Source organism: Gorilla gorilla, chromosome Y, assembly GCF_029281585.2.
Source record: "Gorilla gorilla gorilla isolate KB3781 chromosome Y, NHGRI_mGorGor1-v2.1_pri, whole genome shotgun sequence".
NCBI classification, from domain to species: Eukaryota; Metazoa; Chordata; class Mammalia; order Primates; family Hominidae; genus Gorilla; species Gorilla gorilla.
This window is the reverse complement of record NC_073248.2, coordinates 51353482-51369206: the sequence shown is the minus strand read 5'-3', so window position 1 is coordinate 51369206 and position 15725 is coordinate 51353482. Positions and strand designations below refer to the sequence as shown.

Below are 15725 nucleotides of genomic sequence, written 5' to 3'. Positions count from 1 at the left end.
ATAACTGTATCATGTATATAATGATATATTTTGTTATATGTTAAAATTAGATATTATTACATGTATTATATTGTATATAATAATAACATATTATATTTTATATTATACATAAGATATCGTATATAATATAAGGATGCAGGATGTAAAAGAAAATTATATATATGTTGTACATATTTTATAAGTTATATATATTACATTATATAAATTATATATATATATACAGACATATATATATGTATATGTTTTTGGGGTGCCCTATTTCCCATCTCACAACTTATGTTAAGAAGTACAGCATAGTAAAGTGTGTGCTTGGGATTCAGTTTTTGAAACAAAACACTGAGCCTTCAATGACCTTCCTGTACATGTGAAAGCACTCCTGACTGCCTGGCAGCAGTTGGACCTCACAATGTGGATTGTGCCTTCACCCTGGAATGTTTATGTCCTATCGCTGTGGTGATGGGATTAGGGATCTCCTGCACTTGGTCCTAAGTGCCACTGTCTGTGCTGAGCTTTTCAAAGCTCAGAGCAGATTGAACCTTTGTGGTTTCATTTTCCCTGATTTTGATTTTTCTCATGTGGAACCTGTGTTGCTGCATTCAAGGTATGTTCATACTGGCCTGTCAAATGCAAACTCTTCAAATTATTAGTTAGTGCTTTCCAAATATGTTTTTTGAAACATTATCCTCTGTATTTTCCATATGCAGTTATCAATATGTTTCATTTTTATGTTTTATTCCTCAATTTATATATTTGATTATTGTACCAAGCAGAGTACCTTTGACTTTTTTCTTCATTTAAAAAAGATGTATCTTGGTTCAGGCCTCTAATCCCATCACTTTGGGAGGCCAAGGCAAGAGGATCACAACGTGAGGAGATCAAGACCATCCTGGCCAATACAGTGAAATCCTGTCTCTACTAACACTAAAAAAAATAGCCAGGCATGGTGGCAGCTGGAGTAGTCCCAGTACGGTGTAGTCCCAGCTACCTGGGAGGCTGAGGCAGGACAATCGATTGACCCCGTGAGGCAGAGATAGCAGTGAGCCAAGACTGTGCCATTGCACAACAGTCTGGGCAACAGAACAAGACCCTGTCTAAAAACAATTATATATATAATATGTATTATACATATGCATTATATATTATATAATATATTATATCTGAAATGTATAATATATGTAATATATCATATCTCATAATATACATAAAAATATAATGTCATATTATATATAATATCTGTTATATTTATTATATATTACATATAATACATAATATGTCATATAAATTATATGACACTATATATTACATATAATATATATTATTTATATTGTATGTAAGATATATATTCTATATAATATATACTTTATCTAATACATAATATGTGTATTATAAAATGATCTATAGTATATAATATATTTTATGACATGTATGTAATATATATAATCTCTTATATATTATACATAATAGATTATATATGATATATCAAATATGTCCTATATAAAATATATAATATATACATTATGCATATTATATGTTAAACAAAATATATAGTATATTATATAATATTTAAATTATATACTGTAAGCTATGTAAAAAATGTATTATAGGTAATATATATCGACAATGAGAAATATAATATATGAGATATATTATATAGTATATAATATATATATTATAATGTATGGTGTATATTATATGATATACGGTATATAATATGATATATGATATACATTATATAATATATGCTATACATTATATAATATATTAAATATATTTCATAACATGCTATATATTATATAATATATGATATATATTACATTGAACATTTGATATATATTATTGATAATGTATGACATATAACATATAGTATATGATATATAACATATAATTTATGATATATTACATATAATATGTGATATGTAACATATAACAAACGATATATATTACATAAAATGTATGATGAATGTAATACGTGATGCTTGTTATATATAATATATGATATATAATACATGATATATATTATCTATGATTCATGAAATATATTATATAAGTTATATACTCTATATAATATATAAAATTCTGTTATATATGAGTTGTATGGTATATACTATGACATATGATGTATATTATATGATATATGCTATATATTATACAATATATTATATATATTATATAACATATTCTATATATTATGTAATGTATGATATATCACATTGAACATACGATATATATTATTGATAATATGTGATATATAACATATAGTATATGATATAAAACATATGATATGTATTACATATAATGTATGATATATGTAAGATATAATACATAATATATAATATATGATATATAATACATGATTCATATTATATATGATATATATTTTATATGTTATATATTATATAATGTGTATAATATTCTATTCGATATGATTACATTACATATTATATGTAAAATATCTTAATATATAATATACATCATATCATAATATAGTATATATAATATATCACAATATATTATATGTTATACTGTATAACTATAAATAATGTAATATATTATACAACGTTTAATCTAATACACATCATATATTATATTATAATATATATTATAATAGTATATAATATATAATATGTTATATAATATATAACATCTAATATATAATACTTTATGTTATAGAATATCTAATATATTACATATGTGTAATATGTTACATATTATATGAAATATATTATACATTATATATTATATCATAGAGTAAATATCATATATTATATACTGTGTTATACATATGATATTCTATATTTTATAAAATATGATATATGATATATTAGATATTATATATACTATATATTATTATATTGTATATACTTATATATAACTGTACAATTATGTATATAATTATATATTATGTTGTATGTAATAATTATATATTATTACATGTACTATATTGTATATAATAATAACATATCATTATATTTTATATTATACATAATATATTGTACATAATATAAGGATGCAGGATGTAAAAGAAAATTATATATATGTTATACATATTATATAAGTTATATATATTACATTATATAAATTATATATATATATACAGACATATATATATATATTTGGGGGTGCCCTATTTCCCATCTCACAACTTATTTTTAGAGGTACAGCATAGTAATGTGTGGGCTTGGGATTCAGTTTTTGAAACAAAACACTGAGCCTTCAATGACCTTCCTGTACATGTGAAAGCACTCCTGACTGCCTGGCAGCAGTTCGACGTCACAATGTGGATTGTGCCTTCACCCTGGAATGTTTATGCCCTATCGCCGTGGTGATGGGATTAGGGATCTCCTGCCCTTGGTCCTAAGTGCCACTGTCTGTGCTGAGCTTTTCAAACCTCGGAGCATATTGAAACTTTGTGGTTTCATTTTCCCTGATTTTGATTTTTCTCATGTGGAACCTGTGTTGCTGCATTCAAGGTATGTTCATACTGGCCTGTCAAATGCAAACTCTTCAAATTATTAGTTAGTGCTTTCCAAATATGTTTTTTAAAGCATTATCCTCTGTATTTTCCATATGCAGTTATCAGTAAGTTTCATGGTTATGTTTTATTCCTCAATTTATATATTTGATTATTGTACCAAGCAGAGTACCTTTGACATTTTTCTTCATTTAAAAAAGATGTATCTTGGCTCAGGCCTCTAATCCCAGCACTTTGGGAGGCCAAGGCAAGAGGATCACAACGTGAGGAGATCAAGACCATCCTGGACAATACAGTGAAATCCTGTCTCTACTAACACTAAAAAAATTAGCCAGGCAAGTAGCAGCTGGAGTAGTCCCAGTATGGTGTAGTCCCAGCTACCTGGGAGGCTGAGGCAGGACAATCGCTTGACCCCGTGAGGCAGAGATTGCAGTGAGCCAAGACTGTGCCATTGCACAACAGTCTGTGCAACAGAACAAGACCCTGTCTAAAAACAATTATAAATATAATATGTATTATACATATGCATTATATATTATATAATATATTATATCTGTAGTGTATAATATATAATGTAACATATCTCATTATATACATAAATATATAAGGTCATATTATGTACAATATGTGTTATATTTATTATATTTTACATATAATATATAATATGTCATATATATTATATGACACTATATATTACATATAATATATATTTTTTATATTATATGTAATGTATATAATCTATATATTATATATTTTATCCAATAAATAATATGGGTATTACATAATGATCTATAATATATATTGTATTTTATGACATGTATAGAATATATATAATCTCTTATATATTATGTATATAATAGATTATATATGATATATTGATTATATCATATATAACATATATAATATATACAGTGTACATATTATATGTTAAACAAAATATATAATAGATTATATAATATTTAAATTATATACTATATTCTATGTTAATAATGTATTAATGGTAATATATATGTCTATGATAAATATAATATATGACAAATATTATATAGCCTATGAAATATATAATATAATGTATGATGTATATTATATCACATATGGTATATAATATGATATATGATATACATTATACAATATATGCTATATATTATATGATATATTTTACATATTTTATAACATATGCTATATATTATATAATGTATGATATATATTACATGGACTATTTGATATATATTATTGATAATATATGATATATTGCCTATAATATATTATGTATAACATATAATATATGATATGTATTACATGTAATGTATGATAAATATAATATGTGATGCATGTTATATATAATATAAGAAATAAAATACATGATATATGTAATATATGTTTTATGAAATATATTATATATGTTATATATTATATAATATAAACAATTCTCTTATATATGAGTTGTATGGTATATACTATGACATATATATTATATGATATGTGCTATATATTATGTAATATATTATATATATGATATATCATGTGCTATATGTTAAGTAATGTATGATATATAATTCATTGAACATATGATATATATTATTGATAATATATGATATATAACATATAGTATGTGATATGTAACATATAATATATGATATATATTACATATAATGTATGATATATGTAATATATGATACATATTTTATATAAGTTATGATATATAATATATGATATATATGAAATCCTGTCTCTACTAAAACTAAAAATTCAGCCACGTATGGTGGCTGCTGGAGTAGTCCCAGTATGGTGTAGTCCCTGCTACCTGGGAGTCTTAGGCAGAACAATCGCTTGAGCCTGCGAGGCAGAGATTGCAGTGAGCGAAGATGGTGCCAATGCAACCCAGTTTGTGTAACAGAACAAGATTCTGTCTAAAAACAATTATATATATAACATATATTATATATATGCATTACATATTGTATAATATATTATATCTGTAATATATAATATATAATACATAATATCTCATAATACACATAAATAATATCATGTCATATTACATATATTATATATTATATATATTATATATTACATGTAATATATAATATATATTGTATGACATTATATATTACATATTATATATTATTTATATAATATATAACATATAATACATATTATATATTTTATCTAATATATAATAAGTGTATTGTACAATGATCTACAAAATATATTATATTTTGTCATGTATATTTTTATATATATCTTATATTATATATTATTATATATGTCATACATATAAGATATATATCTTATATATATTATACATATATTGTATATAATAGATTATATATTATATATTAAATATATCATATATAAAATATATAAAATATACATTATATATATTATGTGTATAACAAAATATATAATACATTATATAACATTTAAATTATAGATTATATGATGAGTAAATAATATATAATAGGTAATATATACCAACTATAAAAAATATAATATGGGACAAATATTATATAACATAAGATATATATAATATAATGTATGATGTCTATTATATGATATGTGATATATAATATGATATATGATATATTATGTAATATATGCTATATAATATATAATATATTATATATATATTATACCGTATGCTATATATTATATAATGTATGATATATTTTACCTTGAACATATGATATATATTACTGATAATATATGATATATAACATAAAATATATGACAGATATTACATAAAATGTATGATATATGTAATATATTATACATATTATATATTACATGATATTCACATATCTTACAAAAAATATCAATGAACACAAACGTATATTGTATATTGTACATAACATATCAAATTACACAAAATATATGTTATATAGTTTACATAAAATATCAAAGTACACAAAATAGGTATTATATTGTACATAAAATATCAAAGAAAAAAATATATATTATATGTTGTACATAAAATATGAAAGTACACAAACTATATGTTATATATTTTACATAAAATATCAAAGTACACAAACTATATCTTATATATTTTTCCTAAAATTTCCAAGTACACAAACTATATCTTATATACAGTACATAAAATACCGAAGTACACACAATATTTCTGATATATTGTACACAAAATATGAAAGTACACCAACCATACCTTATATATTGTAAATAAAATATCAAAGTACACAAACTATATCTTATATATTGTACATAAAAAACCAAAGTAGGCAAACTATATCTTACATGTTGTGCATAATATATCAAAGTATACAAACTATATCTTATATAGTGTACATAAAATATGACAGTACACAAACCATATCTTATATGTTCTACATAAAATTTCAAAGCACACAAGCTATATCTGATATATTGTACATGAAATATCAAAGTACAAAACTCTAATTAGTGTATTGTACATAAAACATCAAAGTACACAAAGTATATCTTATATACTTTACAAAAAATAGCAAAGTACACAAAATATATCTTATATATTGTGCATAAAATAAAAAAGTACACAAAATACTTCTTATATATTGTACATAAAATATCAAACTACAAAATATACATCTTATATATTCCACCTAAAATACCAAAGTACACAAATTATATCGTATATATTGTACATAAAATATCAAACTACACAAAATGTATCTTATAAGTTGTACATAAAATATAAAACTACACAATATATGATACATATGATATATAATATACAAAATATATTTATGATATATAACCTATCATATACAATATGTATAACATAAAATGTGTGATATAGGTAATATAAGATACATATTATATATAATATATGATATTTGTATATCTTACATAAAATATAAAGGTACACAACATTTTATAAATTGTACATAAAATATAAAATATAGAAAAAATTTATTATATATTGTACTTAAAATATCAACGTACACAAAACATATATTATGTATTGTACATAAGATATCAAACAACACAAAACATACATTATATATTGTACATTAAATATCAGACTACACAATATGTATATTTTATATTGTACATAAAATATGAATGTACAGAAAAAATTTATAATATATTGCTCATAAAATATCAAAGTACATAAAATATATATTATATATTGTACACAAAATATCAAAGTACACACTATATGTTTTATATATTGTACATAAAATATCAAAGTACACTATTTATATTATACATTGTACATAAAGTATCAAAGTAGACAAAATAAATATTATATATTTACATAAAATATCAAACTACATACAATAGATATTATATATTGTGTATAAAATATCAAAGTACACCAAATATATATTATATACTGTACATAAAATATAAAAGCACACCAAATATATATTATATACTGCACATATAATAACCAATGACACTAAATACATATTTTATACTGTACATAAAATATAAAGTACACAAAATATATAATACACTGTACATAAAATGTGAAAATACACAAAATGTAAATTACATTCTGTACATAAAATATCAAAGCACACCAAATATATATTATACACTGTGCATAAAATATCACAATACAAAAAATATATATTATATACTGTACATAAAATATCAAAATATCCCAAATATATATTATATACTGTACATAAAATATCAAAGGACACCAATTGTATAATATACACTGTATATAAAAAGGCAAAATTCACCAAATATGTATTATATACTGTATATTAAATATGACAGTACACTAAAAATATATTATATACTGTAAATAAAATATCACAGTACACCATAAATATAATATATACTGTACATAAACTATAAAAATACCCAAAATATGTATTATATACTGTACATAAAATATCAAAGGACACCAAACATATATTATACACTGTACATAAAATGTCAAATTCAACAAATATGTATTATATACTGTACCTAAAATATCAAATTAAACTAAATATATAGCATCTACTGTACAGAAAATATAAAATTACACCAAATATATATTATATACTATACATACACTATAAAAGCACACTAAATATACATTATATACTGTACATGAAATATCAAATTACAGTAAATACATATTATATACGGTGCAAAAAATATAAAAGTACACCAAATATACATTATATACTGTACATAAAATATGAAATTACACAAAATGTATATTATATACTGTAGATAAAATATCAAAGTACACAAAAAATATACTATATACTGTGCATAAAATATCACAATACACCAAATATATGTTATATACTGCACATAAAATATCAAAATACCGCAAATATATATTATATGCTGTACATAACATATCAAAGGTAACCAAATATATATTATATACAGTGCATAAAATGTCAAAATTCACCAAATATATATTATATACCGTGCATACAATATCAAATTCCACTAAATATATATAATATACTGTACATAAAACATAAAAGTACACGAAATATATATTATATACTGTAAATGAAATTTGAAAATACACAAAATATATATTATACACTGTACATAAAATATCAAACTACACCAAATATATATCTACTGTACATAAAATATAAAAGCACTCAAAATATATATCATATACAGTACATAAAATATCAAATTACACTAAATACATATTATATACTGTACATAAAACATAAAAGGACACCAAATATATATTATATACTGTACATAAAATGTGAAAATACACAAACTATAAATTATATACTGTACATAAAATATTAAATGACACCAAATATATATTACATACTGTACATAAAATATGAAATTACACCAAATATACAGTATATACTGTAAATAAAACATCACAATACACCAAATATATATCATATACTGTACATAAAATATAAAAGCACACCAAATATGTATTATATACTGTACAAAAAATATCAAATTACACTAAATACATATTATATACTGTACATAAAATATAAAAGTACACCATATGTATTATATATTGTACATAAAATATCACAATACACCAAATATATATTATATACTGTACATAAAATATCAAAATACCCCAAATATATATTATATACTGTACATAAAATATCAAAGGACACCAAACGTATATTACATACAGTACATAAAAAGTCAAATTTCAACAAATACTTATTTTATACTGTACAAAAAATATCAACGTACACCAAATACACGCTATATACTGTACATAAAATATCACAGTACTCCAAATATATCTTATGTACTGTACATCAAATATCACAGTACACCATATATATTATACTCTCTACAGAAAATATCAAATTAACCCAAATATATTATATACTGCACATAAAATATCAAAGGACACCAAATGTATATTATACACTGTAAATAAAATATCAAAGTCCACCAAATATGTATAATATACTGTACATAAAATATCAAATTACACTAAATACACTTTATATACTGTACATAAAATATCAAAGTACACCAAATATAGATTATACACTGTTCATAAAATATCAAGGTACAACTAATATACATTATATACTGTACATACAATATCACAGTACACCAAATATACATTATATACTGTACATAAAATATCTAATTTCACAAAATATATATTATATACTGTACATAAAATATCAAAATTCCCCAAATATGCATTATATACGGTACATAAAATATCAAAGTACACCAAATATATATTATATACCGTACATATAATATCAAATTTCACCAAATACATATTATATACTGTACATAATATATCAAATTTCTCCAAATATATATTATATACTGTACATGAAATATCAAATTTCACCAAATATATACTATATACTGTATAGAAAATATGAAAATACACCAAATATATATTATATTCTCTACATAAAATATCAAATTTCACCAAATATATACTATATAGCGTCCATAAAACATGAAAGTACATGAAATATATATTATATACTGTACATAAAATATGAAAGTACACCAAATATATACTATATACTGTAAATAATATATGAAATTACACCAAATATACATTATATACTTTATATAAAATATCAAATTTCACCAAATATATATTATATGCTGTACATAAAATATGAAAGCACACCAAATATATATTTTATACTGTATATAAAATAACAAATTTCACCAAAAAATATAATAGGCTGTAGATAAAATATCAAATTTCACCAAATATATATTATACTGTACATAAAATATCAAATTTCACCTAATATATATTATATACTGTACATAAAATATCAAATTTCAAAAAATATATACTATATAATGTACATAAAATATCAAACTACACCAAATATATATTATACACTGTACATAAAACATGAAAGCACACCAAATATATACTGCATACTGTACATAAAATATGAAATTACACCAAATATATATTATGTACTATATAAAAAATATCAAATTTCACCAAATGTATATTATATACTGTACATAAAATATCACATTTCACCAATTATATATTATATGCTGTACGTAAAATATGAAAGTACACCAAATATGTATTATATTCTGTACATAAAATATGAAAGTACACCAAATACCTATTATATACTGTACATAAAATATGAAAGTACACCAAATATGTATTATATACTATATATACAATATCAAATTTCACCAAAAGATATTATATACTGTACATAAAGTGTCAAATTTCACGAAATAAATATTATACAGTGTACCTAAAATATGAAATTTCACCAAATATATACTATATACTGTACATAAAATATCAAATTACACCAAATATATACTATATACTGTACATAAAATTTCAAAGTACACCAGATATATCTTATATACTCCACAGAAAATATGGAAGTACACGTAATATATATTACATACTGTACATAAAACATCAAATTCCTCCAAATATATATTTTATACTGTACATACAGGATCAAATTTCAACAAATATATATTATATACTGTATATAAAATATCAAATTTAACCAAATATATGTTATATACTGTATATAAAATATGAAAGTACACCAAATATCTATTATGTACTGTACAAAAAATATCAAATTTCACCAAATATATATTATATACTGTACATAAAATATCAAAGTACACCAAGTATATATTATATACTGTACATAAAATATCAAATTTCACCAAATATATATTATGTACTGTACATAAAATATCAAATTTCACGAAATATATACTGTATACTGTACATAAAATATCAAATTTCACCAAATATATATTATATAGTGTACATAAAATATCTTATTTCACCAAATATATACTACGTACTGTACATAAAATATCAAACTACACCAAAGATATATTATATACTGTACATAAAATATGGAAGTACACCAAATGTGTAATATATACTGTACATAAAATATCAAATTCCTCCAAATATATATTTTATACTCTACATACAATAACAAATTTCACCAAATATATATTATTTGCGGTATATAAAATATCAAATTTCACCAAATGTATATTATGTACTGTACATAAAATATGAAAGTACACCAAATATATATTATATACTGTACATAAAATATTAAAGTACACAAAATATATATTATATACTGTATATGCAATAACAAATTTCAACAAAAAATATTATATGCTGTAGATAAAATATCAAATTTCATGAAATAAATATTATATACTGTACATAATATATGAAATTTCACCAAATATATACTATATACTGTACATAAAATATCAAATTTTCCAAATATATACTATATACTGTACATAAAATATGAAATTACACCAAATATATATTACATACTGTATATAAAATATCAAATTTCACCAAATATATATTATATACTGTGCATTAAATATCAATTTTCTGCAAATATATATTATATACTGTACATAAAATATCAAATTTCACCATATTCATTGTATACTGTACATAAAATATCAAATTTCACCAAATATATATTATATACTGTACATAAAATATGAAAGTACACCAAATATATATTATATACTGTACACAAAATATGAAAGTACACCAAATATATATTATATACTGTACATAAAATATGGAAGTACCCCAAACGTATATTATATACCGTACATAAAATATCAAATTTCACCAAATATATATTATATACTGTAGATAAAATATCATATTTCACCATATATATATTATATATGGTACATAAAATATCAAATTTCACCAAATATATATTATATACTGTACATAAAATATCAAATTTCACCAAATATATACTATGTGCTGTACATAAAATATCTAACTACACCAAATATATATTATATACTGTACATAAAATATGGAAGTACACCTAATATGTATTATATACTGTACATAAAATATCAAATTCCTCCAAATATATATTTTATACTGTACATACAATATCAAATTTCACCAAATATATATTATTTACTGTATGTAAAATATGAACTTTCTCCAAATGTATATTATATACTGTACATAAAATATGAAAGTATACCAAATATATATTTTATACTGTACATAAAATATCAAATTTCACCAAATATATTATACACTGAACATAAATTATCAAAGTACACCAAATATATATTGTATACTGTACATAAAATATGGAAGTACACCAAACGTATTATACTGTACATAAAATATCAAATTCCACCAAATATATACTATATACTGTACATAAAATATGAAAGTAAAGCAAATATTTATTATATACTGTACATAAAATATCAAAGTACACCAAATATATATTATATACTGTACATAAAATATCAAATTTCACCAAATATATATTATATACTGAACATCACATATCAAATTTCACGAAATATATATTATACACTGTACATAAAATATCAAATTTCACCAAATATATGCTATGTACTTTACATAAAATAACAAACTTCACCAAATATATATTATATAGTGTACCTAAAATATCAAATTCCTCCAAATATATACTGTACATACAATATCAAATTTCACCAAATATATATTATATACTGTATATAAAATATCAAATTTCACCAAATATATATTATACACGGTACATAAAATATCAAGGTGCTGCAAATATTTATTATATACTGTACATAAAATATGAAACTACACCAAATACATATTATATACTGTACATAAAATATGGAAGTACACCAAATATATATTATAGTCTGTACATAAAATATGAAAGTACACCAAATACTTATTATATACTGTACATAAAATATCAAATTTCACCAAATATATACTATATACTGTATATAAAACATGAAATTACACCAAATATGTTATATACTGTACATAAAATATCATATTTCACCTAATGTATATTATATACTGTACATGAAATATCAAATTTCACCAAATATATATTATATACTATTCATTAAATATCTAATTTCACCAAATATATACTATGTGCTGTGCCACCGTGGGCCTTGAAAAACACGCATCTGTCCCCACCTGTACTCACGCAGCCTTGCCAGCTTCCTGCTGGAGTCTCAGTTGATTTTTGTGTTCTGCTGCCACTTTAATATTCAGCTTTTATTTATTTATTTTTTGGAGACAGGGACTCACTCTGTTGCCTAGGCTGGAGTGCAGTGGCACTGCAGCCTCCACCTTCCGGGTTCAAGTGGTTCTCCTACTTCAGCCTCCCAAGTAACTGGGACTACTGCAGGCGTACACCACCCAGCCAGGCTACTTTTTGTAGAGACGCGGTTTCGCCATGTTACCAAGGCTGGTCTCAAACTCCTGAGTTCACATGATTTGCCCGCCTTGGCCTCTCAAAGTGCTAGGATTACAGGTGTGAGCCACCACGCCCTGCCAGTCTCCAGCTTTTTGTGTAAAGCTATTTAACGAAGTAGCCCATGTCTTTAAAAAGTGGATACAGTTGATCTTCAGCATGTATTTGTTTCCTGATAACTGATTAGCCTTTTGAAAAAACAGTATACACAAAATGTCATTTTCGTATTCTGGTCCCTTGTACAGCCTCTCAGACCTTGGAATCATTGCCTCATCCACGTTGATTTTCATGCAGTTCTCACTTGTTAATCACAGCAACTGTCATAAACCCAGTTTTTCAAAGATAAAGCATCATCCAAAGGAATTTATCCTGGGCTAGTGTTGCAGTGAATGACCTTGAGTGAGTAGTTGGTGCTGTGTCTGACAGATGGCAAAAGCATTGCTGTGTTTACCTCAAAATTAAAAATATTCCAAGGCACCCTGTGAGTTCACAGTGGCACCCTGTGAGTTCTCACAGTGGCACCCTGTGAGTTCTCACAGTGGCACCCTGTGAGTGTTCACGGTGGCACCCTGTGAGTTCACGGTGGCACCCTGTGAGTTCACGGTGGCACCCTGGGGTACCTTGGCGTAGTAGTTGGGAACCATGGGTCTGAGGTTCTATTTTTATAAAGGGGAGATTTATATCTTTAATCAAAATGGAGGTAGGGACAGATCTTTCAAGGGAGGTGTGGGTTGTTTATATTTTTAACACAATTGTAGGCTTCTCTTTTGAGAAGGTAGATTTCCGTGTTGTATCTGATCATGGCAGTGTCTCAGAAGGCTGAGTGTCTGCCTTAAGTTTACGTTGTCAATGCAGTTTAGAGGGTAAACATGTCTGTGGACATAGTTGAACTGGGTTTTTGAAGATGTAATTATCAATTTACATCATGGCCAAATTAGAATTATTATTTTTAATTGGAATTATTATTTTTAAAAAACATTTTACTTTTTGAGACGGGTCACCCAGGCTGGAGTGCATTGATGCAGTCATGGCTCATTACAGCCTCGACTTCCCAAGCCCAAGTGAACCTCCCACCTCAGCCTCCCTAGTAGCTGGGGCTACAGGTGTGGGCCACCACTCCCAGGTAATTTTTAAATTTTTGATAGAGACAGGGTCTTGCTCTTTTGCTCAGGTTGGTTTCCACCCTGGCCTCAAGCAATTTTCCCACCTTGGTCCCGCAAAAGACTGGGATTATAGGTGTGAGCCACTGCACCTGGCCCCAGATTGAAATCAGTAGGCCCCTGAGTAATGGGTGTCAGATGAGCCTTCATGAACTTGGAGGAAGGGGGTGGCGGGGGTGAGCCCCCTAATTTAATCAGCAACTTCAAAAAGACACATCCCATCAGCATTGCTAAGAAAAAAATGTCTGTATTGGTGGAAGATGGGGAACTGTTGTTGCAGGTTTGCGGTGTTCTTGGTATCTTGCGTGTTTCATTAATTGTTTTTCTGTATTTGTGGGAAAGGTGGTAATAATTAGCTAACAGTATGGCGTGGTCCTGTGG

At 24.2% G+C, this 15725-nt stretch overlaps 1 protein-coding gene across 1 annotated transcript in view; it reads left to right on the top strand.

The window, feature by feature from the left end:
• The first annotated feature begins 1949 nt into the window (after positions 1-1949).
• Positions 1950-15725, top strand: part of LOC129530381 (scaffold attachment factor B2-like) — a 29620-nt gene continuing 15844 nt past the window's right edge. The window contains exons 1-2 of the mRNA XM_055377162.2: positions 1950-1969; positions 3354-3470. Coding sequence (XP_055233137.1) covers positions 1950-1969; positions 3354-3470 — 137 coding nt within the window. The remainder of the gene's footprint in view (positions 1970-3353; positions 3471-15725) is intronic.